General features: G+C 42.8%; 1 protein-coding gene across 1 annotated transcript in view; it reads left to right on the forward strand.

Moving 5' to 3' along the window:
* Nucleotides 1-1,100: 1,100 nt before the first annotated feature.
* Nucleotides 1,101-15,214, forward strand: part of ABL2 (ABL proto-oncogene 2, non-receptor tyrosine kinase) — a 44,635-nt gene continuing 30,521 nt past the window's right edge. The window contains exon 1 of the mRNA XM_030279586.4: nucleotides 1,101-1,540. Within this exon, the coding sequence (XP_030135446.4) occupies nucleotides 1,363-1,540 (178 nt within the window). The 5' untranslated portion in view covers nucleotides 1,101-1,362. The remainder of the gene's footprint in view (nucleotides 1,541-15,214) is intronic.

A 15,214-nucleotide genomic window follows, 5' to 3' on the forward strand; every position in this document is an offset into this window, starting at 1 on the left:
TGGCAGGAGCCCAAGGAATCAACCTGAAGCCTGGTAACCCACGGAGATCACAGAATCAATTAGGTGGGAAAAGAACCCTGAGCTCATCGAGTTCAACCTGTGACTTGACAACACCATGTCAACCAGTGAGTGGTGAGTACCACATCCAGTCTTTCCATGAACACCTCCAGACAGTGACTCCACCACCTCCCTGAGCAGTCCATTCCGATGTCTAATCATCCTTTCTGTGAAGAAATTAATCCTAATGTCCAACCTGACCTTTCCCTGGTGCAGCTTTAAGACTGTGTCTTCTTGCCTTGTCCCTGGTTGCTGGGGAGAAGAGGCCGACCCTCACCAGGCTACAACAACCTCCTTGTGCACATCTTAGGACAAGCCCAGCTCCCTTCTGCAGCTGGGCACACGGCCCTGGCTTTATCCTCATGCCTGCTCAGCTTTGTAGGCAAACCAGCCTGGCTGTAGCCTACAGGGACAGTGTTGCTCAGGCTGGGCCAGCCTTGAGGCCACAGCCATTGCTTGACAAAGCTCGAGTATTTGGACAACAGTCTTGGGTTTGGCTCTTGAGGCTGTCCTGTGCAGGGTGGAGAGATACATTTGATGGGTCCCTTCCAGCCCAGGAGATTCTGTGATTCTCCTGGGCTGCTGCTCATGGCCAAGATGGGAGGCCTCTCCTGGGGTATGATCTGGCAAGTCACCCAGGTGGGCTCTTGTCCCTCAGCCCATGTCCATGTGCATTCCCTCGTGTGCCCATCCCCACTGATTGCCTTGCCTGTGGCAGTGCCAAGAGGATGGTGCCAGGCTCTTCAGTGGTGCCCAGAGACAGGAGAAGGAGCAATGGCCACAAACTAAGCACAAGAAATTCCACCTCAGCATGAGTAAGAACTCCTTTATGCTGAGGGTGGCAAAGCACTGGAACAGGCTACCCAGGGAGGGCGTGGAGTCTCCCTCTCTGGAGACATTCAAAACCCCCGTTCCTGTCACCTGCTCCAGGTGACCCTGCCTTGGGCGGGAGATCCACAGAGGTCCCTTCCAACCCAAACAATCCTGGGATTCTGCGTGCTGCAACAGGGCGGTCTAGGCTGGGGGGGGGCAGCCCTCCCTCTATCCCAGCTTCCCTTCCTCCCTCCCTCCTTTCCTCCCTCGCTCCCTCCCCTCCCTGGGCGGACCGGAGGCGGCTGCGGGAGCCGCTCCGTCCCCGCTCCGCCGGCGCTCTGTGGTTTAAGATGGCGGCGGGGGCTGCGGGGGCGAGCCCGTGAGCCCCAGCGCGGAGCTCCGCGGGAGCCGCCGGCACCGGCCGCGGGAGGAGCGGGACTCGCCTGCCGGGCCGGGAGCGGCGGGAGCGGCGGGATGTGAGCGCGGCCCGCCATGGGGCAGCAGGTGGGCCGCGTCGGGGAGCCGGGCGCGGGGCTCCAGCACCAGCCGCCGCCGCAGCAGCAGCAGCCGCGGGGTCTGCGGGGGAGCAGCGCGGCCAGGCCGGCGGGCCGCCGGCGAGAGGCGGCCGGGCGCTCCGCAGAAGGAGGATTCAATGTCTTCACCCAGCACGGTGAGCGGCCGGGGCGAGGGGGAAAGGGGCGCGATCGGCCTTCCTCCCCTCCCTCTTTTGTTGTGGTGGGTTTACTGGGGGAGGGGAGAGGCAGGCCGGGGAGCGGGGCAGCCACGTCCCGGGGGATGCTTGCCCCGGCCGCCACGTCCCGGGGGATGCTCGCCTTCGGAGGAGCTTCTCCCCCCCGACCCGGAGTTATGGGGATCGGGACTGCCCGCCAGCCACGGCGGGAGCGAGGTGGTACCGCTGGGGATCGGGACCCGCGGGGTTCGGTCGCTGTCACCGCGGCGATTCCGAGCTCTGGTTTTGTTTACAAAGGTAAAGGTAACATGTGCCTTGTCCGACTGTGTGCCGAGGCGTTTGTGACTTGCCGGTGTAGGTACATCTGTGAGGCTGTGTCGGTCCTAACATAGTAAACAATTTCGTTTTGACTGGGGTATTATAGCTGCCATCTGATTCTCGGTTGAAGTTTTTGCCTGTCCACTTCTGTTCTTATTGCTGTAAACTGAGACCGGAACTGTTTCATGTACACGTCTCTGTAACCTCTCTTAGAAGGACCCACACACCTTCAAATCTCCTTTGTAATTATGTTTTATATATATATATATATATATGCACACACACACACACTTATTTGTGCATTATATTAAGATGCTGCCAAGTTTTGGGATGTAAGATCAACTGAAACCTGTCTGCCTTGACAGGCATGTTGAGGGTAGATGAGCGGATGCATCTCAAATCCTAAAGACCTGAATCAGCTCTGGAGAGCTTGGCTTGAAGTGGAGAGAGAGTTGTCAGTGTTTATAAAGCAAGGCTGCTTCTGACAATATGCGTTTTCTTTTGCTCAATAGAATGAGCTCGGGCAAAAAGATTAAGGAAGTGCAACCAGCAGTCTAAAAGTAAGTATCTTCTGTGACTGCTGACATATAAGTATCTATCAAAACAAGAGCACAGCACCAAATCTGTTCTTAAAAATCTCAGTGTTATCACAGCTTTTGAGTTCAGGGAGCAGTATCAGCTTTAAAACCAAAACAGAACATGCTTGCTGAGCACCTGACCCACTATTAAACTAAGAGTTGTTATTTTATTGCAACTTCATGTTTTACTCTTTGTATTTTTATATGTTAAAAGGCACTTTGGCTAAAGCATTCCTATCACAGACTGCACACTCGCAGTGTTGAGGACATCTCAGAAATTAAACACACTTCTTTCAGTGGGGTGTGTCTAAGTCTTTAGTAGCAGAGCAAGAATGCTGTAGAGACTGCTGTGTACACTCCTGCTAATGTCAAACTGTCTTCTCATGCTTTGGTACCAAGATGACTCTTTGGCTCCTGCTGTTACAAGGCAAGGACAGAAAGGACGTTTGTGGAAGTACATTACAGATGTGGGGATGTGTAGTGACTTCCCAATTACACAGTTGACACTGACTCAAGCACTTGTTTTCGTTATTGCTGCATGTTTTGGTAGTAATTTAGTTCAGCATCCTGAACAATTCCTTCTAGCGCCTCCTCACACCCTACTAAATTTCAAAGATAGACAGTAGGGAGAATTATTTACATGTAGTAGCAGGGAAATGGAGAGGAAAAGCTTTCTGAAGCATGCATGCACACCAAGAAGACAAATTATGTGCCCTGCCAGCCCTTCTGCTCTGTCTTCCATAGATGAGAAACAAGAATGAGCCTGGAAGGCCAACACACTGAATAAAATGGTTCAGTGCCACATAAAAAGAACCTTGCTCTGGGATAAGAGCAATGGTATCTTTCAAAATAATTTCTCTACTATTTATATTGCTTAGGTTATCTGCTTCAGTGGTAAGGTAATGGATGTAGCTCTACTTAGGGTCTTTACTTAGGATTGTTTCTGTTATTTTCCTTGCAGACTGTAAAGGAAGGTGTGTTTTAAAAACAAGATACAGCTTTTTATTCTGTTAGATTATGTGGAAGGGGTGGGACTTTTTGGCAACCCAGGTTTTGAGAGATTCAGAGCAGGCTTCAAACTCCTCTTCTGTCTTGGTGAGTGCCTCAGCTGTATGAAATTGTTCTCTGATTCCATTCACATTTTACTAGGAATGAGTTAACAAGTCAGCATTAATAATCTGTAGCAAATGCTAGTAAAGTTGGATACCTTTTTAAATACTTGTCTTGTTCAAAAACCAATATGCATATAGTATTCCTGAGTCTGGAGTTCACTTCCTTTGTCAGAGAAACTGTTTTCTGTGATCCTGACTCTCCTTGTCCAAGGGGATTTTTTATCATGAACTTGTATTCCTATTTTTCATTTAATGACCTTGCTCTCCTGTTTTACTTAGCCAGCAGCAAGCCAGGTTTTCTTTAAGTGAGTCATATGCTTCTGCTGCTGAGATGCTCTGGTTGCTTGTGGTATTACTTGATCCAGGTGCCTCTTTTCTAGTAATTTCTTCCTGAACTCCACCTTCCATCCTGTTTCTGGGACATGTATTTCCACAGTGTATGGAAAGTGATGGTAAAAGCACAGGATTGTGGATTAGCACTCTTGGACCAGTGGCTAAACCAGCCAGTCACAGGATGGGGCTGGATTATCTCCCTCCCTTGGCTTTCCTTGATGCAGTCATGGATGTGAAGAAGACAACCTGTTTATAAATCCCTACCTCATGTTGGCAGCTTTCCTACCACGTTGTGCCAGCAGCAAACCTTGCTGAGTACTCCTGCTTCTGGATTGTTTATGAAAAGGGTAGAAATAAACAATGTTTTCAGTCTCAGAACCGTTTTGCTACAGGATTTTGAAGAGCAGTTTGAGTCAAATGGATGAAGTGTAAAACCCTTTTCGCTAAGCTACCAGAAATCTGAGACATTTCACCTAGCTAACTTGAACTGTAGATGTCCTTGAAAATCAAGAGATTGAGCAGAGCCAGTTTGTCCCATGATTATTTGCTGAGTTAGAGTTTGTGTGGCAGAAAGCTCTACAGGAGAGGCACTACAGGCACTACCTACTTCAGGATGTACTTTTGGTACGAAGAATTTGAAGATGTTTTCTGTTTTATGGAAAGAGCAAGGGATCTGTATTGTGGCACCCCACTATTCCATCATGACAGCAGACACCTAGACTGCTGGGGCTTTCAGCTCACTGTAGTATTGAGTTCTGTGTGTGACATTGAGCAGAGAAGTCCTAAGCAAGCTGACACGCTTGTGTGATTCCTTTTGTTATGGAGCAGAGATCTCCAGGATGCAAGAAGATAATAATGGAATTTGCGGTCTTCTGCAATTAGCCCTTCAAAACACCCCTTTGTGAGCATTCCTGGCATGTTATCAGTGGCTTCTAAAAGCAGGCTATGGATTGGAAGCATGTTGGTTGCTGTTGGTGTAGTAAAAAGGACGAGTGTGAGGACAAGGATTGTTCCCATGTGCGCTCCACTGGAATTCATGAGTACTACAGGGACAACTCAGGAGGGAAGAGCTGCAGTGAGCAGTAGGTACACCAAATTCTTACAGATCAGTGCATCCAGAAAAGACAAGAAGTCCTTGGTGCCACTACAAGATGAGCTTTCCCTTCCAGAGAAGGAACAGGAGGGAGAAGAGGGAAGTCAGTTATCTCCTTATCCTTTCAGAAGTTTGAGGAAAGAAGCACAAGCAACAACAACCAAAAACTTCCAAGCTGCACAGACTCTACTCGGCTCATTTGACCTCTGAACAGTGACACTTGTAATTTTCTTTCAGAAGAGCACTGATTACAGCCTACTGTACCAAGATACTCTTTGGAATGGTGTTAGCATGCTTTTCATCTCCAAAAAGACTTGCTGAGTGTTGTAGAGCACATACTGCAGGAAAATCAGATTATTTAAATCCTGGCTGGGAAGCCTTTGCAATACCTGTTTGCCATACTGCTACAGTTGCCTTGGTGATATATTTTGGGGTAGTGGAAGGCTCTGCCACACTTGAGCTTTTGATCCAGCAGGCGCAGGACGTTTGTTCCCTGTTTTGTTTTCTAGAGGAGGAGTTCAGCAACCTTTTATTATGTGTATCAAGGTCAGGCTAGATAAGCCTATACTTTTAAAAATAAAATTATCATTAAAGCTCCCCTAAGGCAGTCAGAGTGCTATGACATATGATAAAACCATTCTAAAATAGGAAGAAGCATAAATAACACTGTCCCTTTGAAATTCTGAAACTGAAGGGCTGGATGCAGGAAAATGGAAAGAAGGAGAGAAAATAGGGTCAGTTTAACAACTGCACTTTGTGGGCTGCCTAAAATGTTCTTTATTTTTCATCCCAATGAAATGCAGCAAGCTCAGGCCAGAGCTACTTGCCCACAGACTTTCCTGTCAGTAAATGCCCTGTGCAGATGGAATATAATCACTGTATTCAGTGCCTGGCTTTTTGTACTGTAAATCAGAAATCTTGTGGGACCACAATATATAAATAACTCTTAACTAATTATTTGGGGCATAAAGGACAGTTCAGCTGAGTGTCTAGAGGAACATCCCTTGTAGAACATTAATCTGTAGGCGTGTTCTCTATTGCATCCTTCTCTATGATAGCTAAATTATTCCTGCAGACCCATTGCATTAAATATTGATTTTTCTACCTTGTGTTAAGCTGTTGTTTTTGCATAGTGAGTTTTGCAAAAGAGAGGAGACTACCAACTCAATGGAAGGGACAGTATAATACTGACTACTGATCTAATTCTTTTTGCATAGACAGGGAACACAGTCTGAAATGAAGTTACTTCAGAAGGTTTTACTCAGAGCCAACTTACAAATCAAATTTCAAAGCCCAGACATATCTCCAACTTCTCAGTTCTCCCCATGTAGCAGATGGTGTGGTACAAGTTGTTCTAGCAATATTTCACAAACTTGCTATTGCTTGCAAGTGCAATGTTTTGCAAAAGAAAATTTGTGGGATTTTTTTTTTTTTTGGAATTAAGGACATGGCCAAGTGAACAAATCGGTGGGAAATGAACAGGGACACAGAAGCAAATTGTAATAATTGTCTTAAACCATCCTTATTTTATCTAGTGGAATCACCAGCTCACATAATTAGACTGAGGAGAGTTGGACTATCTCCTGGAGATGCTCTAGCAGGGTTGGCTTCAGAAATATTTTATGGCTGGTAGTTGTTACAGATTCTGGGATAGTAAGCCTGAAACCATGTTTTCTCTGGTGTTCAGGAGGAGTGACCTGCTCTGTGACCTGCTTCAGCGTATATCATGTTTGTTTGTTCCTAAACAGGCCAGTCCTTGCTGAAGTCAAACTGTACTTTGTAGATCTTTGCTTTATAGCTAAAGCCAGACAATCGTTAGCATGATTTATTCTAGCTCATTTCTCTTAGTTGTCACAACTTAATGTTTCCAGGATACTTACTATCCATAAACTGCCTTCTAAGTACTGCTGACAGCTGACTAATTTACAGTCATAAGAAACTATCAAAATCCAACTAATACAAACCAAGAACCAGCACTTTGTACTTACTCCAGTAGGGATGCCTGGGGAAGTTGTTAAAAGTAATACAGCTGGATTTTGTGTGGTGACTTGCAGAGCTTGTTTTCACCTGGTTGTATTTCAGAAAGCCTGGGGTGGATGGATGATCACAGACCAAAGCCTCATGTGCATCCTGTTTCCAAGCTGATCTCCCAAATCCCCAAACCGTTAGGAGTGCTTCCAGCAGCCTGTAATTACAGGTGACACAAGGCTTGCAGTGTAAATGGCCCCAGGACTGGCTTTGCAGGTGAACCTGCAACATAAGTAGAGTTTCCTTTTTAACAGCCTTCAGCACAGTATTTACTGGTAAAGAAACACTTCTCACAGTTGTTTGGGCCACTAGCAGACTCTTTCCCTCCACAGCAGGAGAGAAAAGCTCGTGCTGAGGTGCAGCAGCATTGACTTGCTGGGTCTGAGGTCACAGTTTTCTCATGGTTACTGCATCATCCTTCACATTTCTCTGGCTTTGTGGTTATGAAAGACTTTATTTTAAAGGCTGATCTTGGCATTACCCATAGAGATTATTCTCTCTGGAATAAGTGACACTTACAAAACCATTGAGGCTTCCTGTTGGTAAGGCTGCAAACCACAACAACAAAGCTTAGTTATATTACCCATATCTGCTTAGGAAGTTGCCTGTGCTTTGTGGGCTCTCTATAGAGACATGTGCATCTCCTGCTATGATTGCTTGTCTGCAGCTGCGTGTAAATTAACTTTCTAATAGGTGGCTTTTAGTATCAGCTAATTCAGCAGAGGAATTGAAAAAAGAAAAAGAAAAGCCCTAAAATAACTTTGTCTTTTTTGAGGGGGAGGCAAAGATATACAGAAATACTTCACTTTATTCCAATCTTCTGGTACTCTTTAGAGGTCTGTTAAAAATACTTCTTAAGTTCTTTTTCAAGAAATTCCTCTCCTCTTCTTCTATAGCCAAACATTAACCTTAGAATTTTAATCTTACTAAGGTACTTCCATTAAAAATAACTATGTGTATTAATAAACATTGAGCTTCACTTACATTAATTTGAAAGTTTTCTGTGACAATAGTGATGCAAGAATTTGGACTACAATTATGTAAGAAAAGTGACTCTTAAATGAAGGAACACTCATTTTTCTATAGGACAGCATGCCTCTTCCTTTAATTTATGATGCTACTGGGTTGGATCTTCGTCTCTTTCCTGGTTTGTTTGGTGTTTTCTTTATTTTCTTATTTACTATTGAGGTGAAATGGAAGTAGCTTCTTCTTGTTATAAGCTATATATGGCAAAGGCATAGGAACCATCTCCTGCTGCTTTTGGGTCAAATTAGGATTTGAATTATAGGACAAGAGGATGAGAACATTCTGAATTTGTGACCCTCCATGTCCATTTTTCCTTTGTTTCTCTAGTGATAATCCCAACAACAAAGCATCAAGTACGTCTAGGCTATTCCTATTTGTTGTCATCTCAGCTAAGATCAGCATCGTGGCTAATTTTGAAACAGGTTTCAGGCTTGCTTCTGGTTGAAAGAAATGGTGTGAATATTGGCTAAATTATATGAATATTAAACATTTTGGAGTGTGTAGCTTAGATCATAAAGTGCTCCTGTTTTTCAGATTGTGTTTTCAGTTAGACTCTTTTTTTTTTTAAAAAAAAAGTTAGGTGCAGAGATTGGTGTTCCTCAGTAAACACACCAAAACCTACAGGAATTGCAAAGTGAAGAGACATTTCCCCATCACAGATGTTTGTACACTCCAACATGGCCTGGGGCAGGAACTTGTTTAAATATTGTCATATCCAAGTAGATTGGTACTGCCTCCTATATTAACCCTAAATATCAGAGATCTAAAAGGTGTTTACACAGATCTGTTTTCTAGACAAAACCCCAAAATATTTGTACATTCTAATTTCATAGCCCCTGGATTGTGAAGATAACCCTTCAAACCCAATCTGGAGTGTAAATTAATATAATGAGGCCTTCCTTAGCCTGCCAGGTCAGCTCAGTTTCTCAAGATTATTTCCAAGCTTTTGCTGCTCAGGGTCGGTTTTGCTAACCAGCAGTGTCACAGAGTTAACAAGACTGTTCAGTTTTACTGCTGCTATTCAAAAAGCCGTGGGAGGCTGCACGACTGATGAGAATATCAATTTTGGGTTGCTGCTTAGGAAAGCCAAGAGCAGAAGTAGAGCAAAGGTACAGCTGTAATGTTATTTCTGAAAATTGTTTAATAATAGAAGGAAACTGGAAAGATTGTTTAGATTAACCTTGAAGGGTTTTTCAAAAAAGAAATTTTAAAATGTTATTTCTCACCCAGCAATCTGTCAAAACAGGCCAATTAATGAAAGTGTAGTGGCTGTTTAGCAGTAAAAAAGGCTTTTTATGCCAGTCTTTTAAAAATTGGTACAAATTGGGTCATCTAGGAAGAAGGAAATGCACTCTAAGAAATGTGAATAACCTTGAAGATGTTTTGAATAGTGACCTAGCTTCCTCCTTCGATTAGGTCACTGGGTGCAGCAGAACTCAAGGTTATAAAGGCTTGAGCTGGTTTGCATAAACATAGACTTACTGCTAGTGTTTAATGCAATTTTTTCTTAAAAGACAAGTTTGAATTATAAGATTTTTTCTATGTTCACCATTCCCTTCAGTACAAGTGAAAAAGAAATAGCATACATTGTCTAATAGCTGATTTGTGGTTCATTTTCTCTTGTAAATTTTTTTCATCTATAAACTGACAAAATTTTCAGTCTAATAAGTGGCAGCTCTCGGGCTCGGTTCCTAGATACTCACATTAAAATAGCAAGTTTTACCAATTGAACTGTAAATTGCTGAGTGTCCTTTGGGTGCTCTTTGGAATATTGTTGTTTTTAATAAGCAGAGTGTTGGTAAGGTTGCTCTCACAGTGGCACCTTTGTCAAGGCATAAAGGCTGGTGGTGCAGGTGGGACCTTGAATAAGTGCTCTGAAAGAGGTTTCTTTGATAATTTTGTGATGATATAATTCAGTTCTGGTTTGTTTTCAAACCTGCTTTTCACTGACTTGGATGGAATCGAGTGAGCCTGATGAGCTTTATAATTTATGGCAGTAAAATATAAATTAAAAAATAAAATAGTGAGAGGCAGCTCTCTGCAGGATCTCCTCTCCTGCCTCAGAAGATGAGTAGGGTTTGGGGAGGTTTTGGCATCTCTTTCTGAGGCAGGGAGATGTCTGAGCTTGGGGGGGGGATGAGCAGAGCTTGTGTGATCAATACCACTGTGGAACCTGTGCTCTGGCCTAAATACTCACTGAAGCACAGCAAAATACTTTTTCACTTGTCATCAATTGTATGCTTATTGTTGGGGGTTGTGTTTGTTGAGTTTACATAATTTTGATTTATGCTGGGGAGAAAGCAGAGGTACTTTATGAGATGAAAAAGGCTTTATCTATAGAAGATCATTAGAATAAATAGGAAAATGGTAGGGTTTTGCAGTGCCAGTGTTTCAAGTTATATTTAGTATTTTTTTTAAATTCAGGATCTTTACCCTGTGGATATAAGGTTTGCAACATAGATGTGGGGAAGGAGCTAATTTTTCATGTTAGAAGAAACCAGAATTTTTTTTTTTTTTTTACTAATCTACTAAATTTGAGTCTAATAAATTTAGTTCATTGATACGAACTACAGAAGAACAACAAACCGATTTTTCATATATTTTTTTCTTCCAGAGGTGCCTTGGGATTGATTTGCAAACTCAGTAGATGCTCAAATGCTGATTAGAGTGGCTTGGCCTGCCATAGCTATCCTAAGAGACAAAGTCCAAGAGCAGGTTGAACTTTTGTTATATCTGCTTTGTTAGAAAATGTTTTCACTTTTAGGTCATCATAAATAAATATTTGAGTTCTTTAGGGGTAAAATGTACATGCAGAAGGCACTGTCTTCTAAAGCAGACTCATGGTTTCTGTGGTAATTCTTGCACTTAGTTAGAAATACAGATGTGCTTTATAAAGTTGAAATAGACCACAGGGCTTATGTCTGCCAAAGCTGAGGTTGGCTGTAGTCTTGTGCAGAAATTCAAATTCTTATTTTGAATATGCCTGTGTAGCTTCTATCTACTTTGTTGTCAAAGGGTTGAGCTAAATTTGGACGAGACACTTGGCACGTGTCTTTCTTTCTATCTACACACAAGCTTGCAGAAGCACAGGGACTTGTTCTGTGTGCCATGGCAGCATTTCTGCTAAATAAAACACCTTGTTTCTCGTTTCCTGCTCGGTGGCAAAGCCTAGGAACTGCTCCTAGGTGCAGCCTGAGTCTGAAATAATGCTCAGCTGGGCCCCCAGTGCCTGCTGTGCCCCAGGTGGGGGCTCAGGGTAAACTTTTAAATTCTCAGCTAACAAGATAAAAGGATTGATTGCAGCTGCTCTTGCTGAACGCTGTTTCCAACCTGCCACGAGAGGGTGCTCCAATGCCTTCAATTATCAACTGCTAAAAGGTTTTTTTTCCACTAAGAAAAGTGGGATGTGTTATTTAATGTTACTGTGTTAAATAATGTGCTGTGTTTAAATAAGTTTTGGGTTATGAAAGCAGGCAGGATCCACACAGCAAAAGGCAGATGTGGCTGTGTTGAGATGTAACAATACATGTTTATTTTGCTTTTGCCATTAGGAGCTGGGCTGCTTCCCTTTTAGTTTTTTGTTTCTGTTGGGCTTTATCCTAAGTTAACTTCATCTGCCAGCAAGGGAAGTTTCCCAACTTGTTTATGTGTGAGTATGCAGACAGCTTTCGTGCATGGAAGGACATTAAATATGATACTTTTGCTAGGTAATCTGAGCACTCAAATTAAGAATCACTTCTCATTGCTTCTGTGCACTTCTCATCTGTAAAATTACAATTACGCTTGGTTTATGGAGCTATTTAGACTTGATTTTGGCACAAACAAACCCAGGAAAGCTGTCTGCAGGCTAAATTAAATGTTCAGTCATACACTCTTGTCTCATCCTGTAGGCTTTGGAGAATTGTGTTTGTTGTGGCTCTAGCCTGTATTTCAAAACATTTGTGGCGTGGTAATAGGTCCAAGGGAAGGGTAATGTTTGTGTTAATTGTTGGACTTGAAAAGGAATCTCAAAGCACTGCACTTGGCTCAGTGTTATATCTCAAACATCCATAAAGAGACTGGAGCTACAGAAATTAAAAGAGAGAGAGAACTGTAGAGTAATGTGTTTGCCTGCCTAGCAGGAGAGCAATGAAAAGGGAATTGCAGCAAGCATTTGTGCACTTGGGCTGGTGGCTGGGAAACAGGATCTCTGCAAGGAGATCCCAAACCTGATGTTAAGGGTATGTAATTACCAAAAAATAAGATCACCTGACACCACAGTGGTGTTAGCCAATGACTGCCGAGTTACTACACTAAATTGGCATGCATTTGTGCTTTTCTAAAAGTCACCTATCATTCCCTGTAATACAAGCCAGTGAAAGGCCATGTTGAAAGAAACACATTAATCAGTCTTAAACCAGACTCCTACAAAGGAGATATGAAAACCTGTTTAAAATGCAACCAAGGCAGACTTCCTGTCTTGCATACTGTCATGCAAAGGCATGACTTCTGGTATGCTGTAGATGCCCTTTTATTCTCCCACAAACTCTCCTAACTTGTTACAAAGTTGAGATCTTGGGAGCATTTCAGGTCTTGCCATCTGGTTTCTTGCTTCCTCCCATCTCTTCTTCCTCTCACAGAAAAATACTCTTCATCACATGGTTACCCCCTGAGCTGCAGGGAGGTGGGCTTGTAATTTCTGAAACCTAATGACAGCTATTAGGCAAACAACATCTGTTTACACTTAGTAGAGAAATAGGCTTTAGTACATAGAATTAACTGTTCTCATACACCAGAGTGAAGGCTGCAACTCCAAGGATTGCTTTTGTGGTTTTAGAAATTAGATAGTGGCCCTATGTTGGGAACAAGTGTCATTCCATGGACAATACTGTGTGAAATGGGGGTATTTGAGGTTTTAGGGGAAACAGAATTCAATGTCCAGGAGTTGATGCTGGTTACTAAGTAGGAAGAGCAATTCCCTTTCCTCAGAGCATTTAGCATTCTTACTCAGCTGGTGTCTTATTTGGAGCCGTATCTATTCTGAAAATGAGACATGTGATGCACAGTGTCTTTGTGTGTTCTCCTAGTTTGTTCCCAAATTCTTTACCTTTGCTGACAAAGGATGTCAGCTCTAGAACCTGTTACAGACATGCAGGAGCTGCAGAAAATAGTTTCTCCCATCTCTCTCTCCCTCTGTATGTATATAAAGATACTGGCATGAGTAAAAATCCCTGCAGTTAGGAAAACTATTTTCCATAGTATTTAGCTATTTTAATTTTTTTTTTCTGCACTGCCAGAGTAGTTAGTTTATAAAAGGAAGATTGTTTTGTCGCACAGATGAGTGAGGCTTGAGCACACAAAATGGTTTATGCAGCACATCTCTAGCAGGATTGTGGATGCAACACCCTTTCCACAGGCCCATGTTCTTTTTCCAAGTTTGACTGTAGAGTCTTTCCATTATGCTTTGCCCTATGGCAGGGTTTGTTTTTTTTTTTACCTTTTTGATGCTTGAACTCAAAGCTATTTATTTTAATCCTACTTCATTAGTGTGAGTAAGAGTAGGTGTTTTTGTTTAGACAACATCAGTAGTTGGGACAGTAACTGTTTTCAGAGTATTTTAGGACTTTGATTGAAAGTGTTATTTATTAAGTTTGTGTGAAGGTTTTGCAGTGAAAGCTCTGGGTATTGCACTTTAGGAAGGATCACTGATCAACACCAACTTGAGTCCTGCTCTACCATAGCTTCCAGATATTTAGGAAATTACTTTTGCTTTGCTTTAGACCTTCTTCATAGCACAAATTTATCCTACTACTCTGTAGGGCTGTCAAAAGAATAAAATACCAAAACTGCAAGACACTTGATATATCAAGTGCTACAAAAATATCCTGTGTAGTATCAAGCCATAATATTAGCATACCCTGACTGAGAATGTTGTGTAGGCTGTGAATTTAATGTGTCTGAGAATAGGCATTTACTGCTGGGTAGAGCATGGTTAGCAGCAGTGAAAGGAGTCACCCACAAAGCAGGTACAGCCCCAGCAGAAATCTGGGATTGCATACATCCTCTTGCTCTTCCAGCCTTTAATTGCTAATAAAGCATTTCAGCAAAAAATGTGGATCTTACTGTTTAGTTACCTGAGCGGGGGAGATGGTTACCTGCTAGAGGGTTTAGAAATAAATCCTACTAGAATTCATATCCTCAGTGGAAAAACATCATTGTCTCTTGTCACAAATCTAGAAAACAGTGGTCCAGATTTAGAGAAACCTCAGAGTTTGGGATGAAATACTCATGCTGCTGTTTCCTGCCTGCCTCTTGACTAGAAGAAAAGCAGTGGGTGGCAGGTGAGCCCTTTCAACTTTGTATGGTAGCCCTCATGCAACTTTAAATCTGAAATAAAATGTGCCTGCACACCTCATTCTGAGGAGGAATGCCTGGCCCTTGGAGCGTGCTTCCAGAGACAGCTGCACAGTTAGCACATGTGTCTGCACAATGATCCCCACCCCAAAGCTCCAGACAAAACCAGGAGATGAATCTCAACAGCTGCAGAAGGTTCAGTTTATGAATCTTAATTAGGGTTAGGAGTTGGTGGAGGTGTTTCTTTTCGTAATTGTCTAGTGGTGGTTGTAAGGGCTACATATCCCAGTTCTGGTTGTCGGGGTAGTGCTTTATAGGGCAGGAGTTCTGAGCCTGTGTGAGTGCCACATCCCTCTAAAAATAAATAATGCTTATAAGGACCATAGTGTTTTTCTGTGCCCTACCAGAATACTCTTAGTTCTCCCTCTTTTCCCCTGCCCAAGTTACACATGTTTTTGCACAGGTTGATTTTCCCAGTTGTGTTTTTTCTTTGAGAGGAGGGTACCACCCTTGCAGCTCTTATGACATTGGCAAAGCTCCCACAAAAACTGGTTTGAGTCCTCCACACCCAGACCTGGTTATTTTTCCTCACCAGTTTAAAGGAAAAACCTGTATTTTATGTATTTGTCTTAGATTACAGCAGCCACCCTCATGCACTAAAAACAAAGCCAAGACTGTCAGTTTCCCTGTTATTCTATTTTACCTGTCATTATGTAGGATGCCCTACCCTTGCTTTAGAAACAGAATCATTAGACTCCATATATTTTGAGTAACTTAGTTTCAGTCCTGCTTCTGCAGCACCTATCTCTTGTATGAAATCTGTTATAGATAA

The sequence above is a fragment of the Taeniopygia guttata genome, chromosome 8 (assembly GCF_048771995.1).
Source record: "Taeniopygia guttata chromosome 8, bTaeGut7.mat, whole genome shotgun sequence".
NCBI lineage: Eukaryota > Metazoa > Chordata > Aves > Passeriformes > Estrildidae > Taeniopygia > Taeniopygia guttata.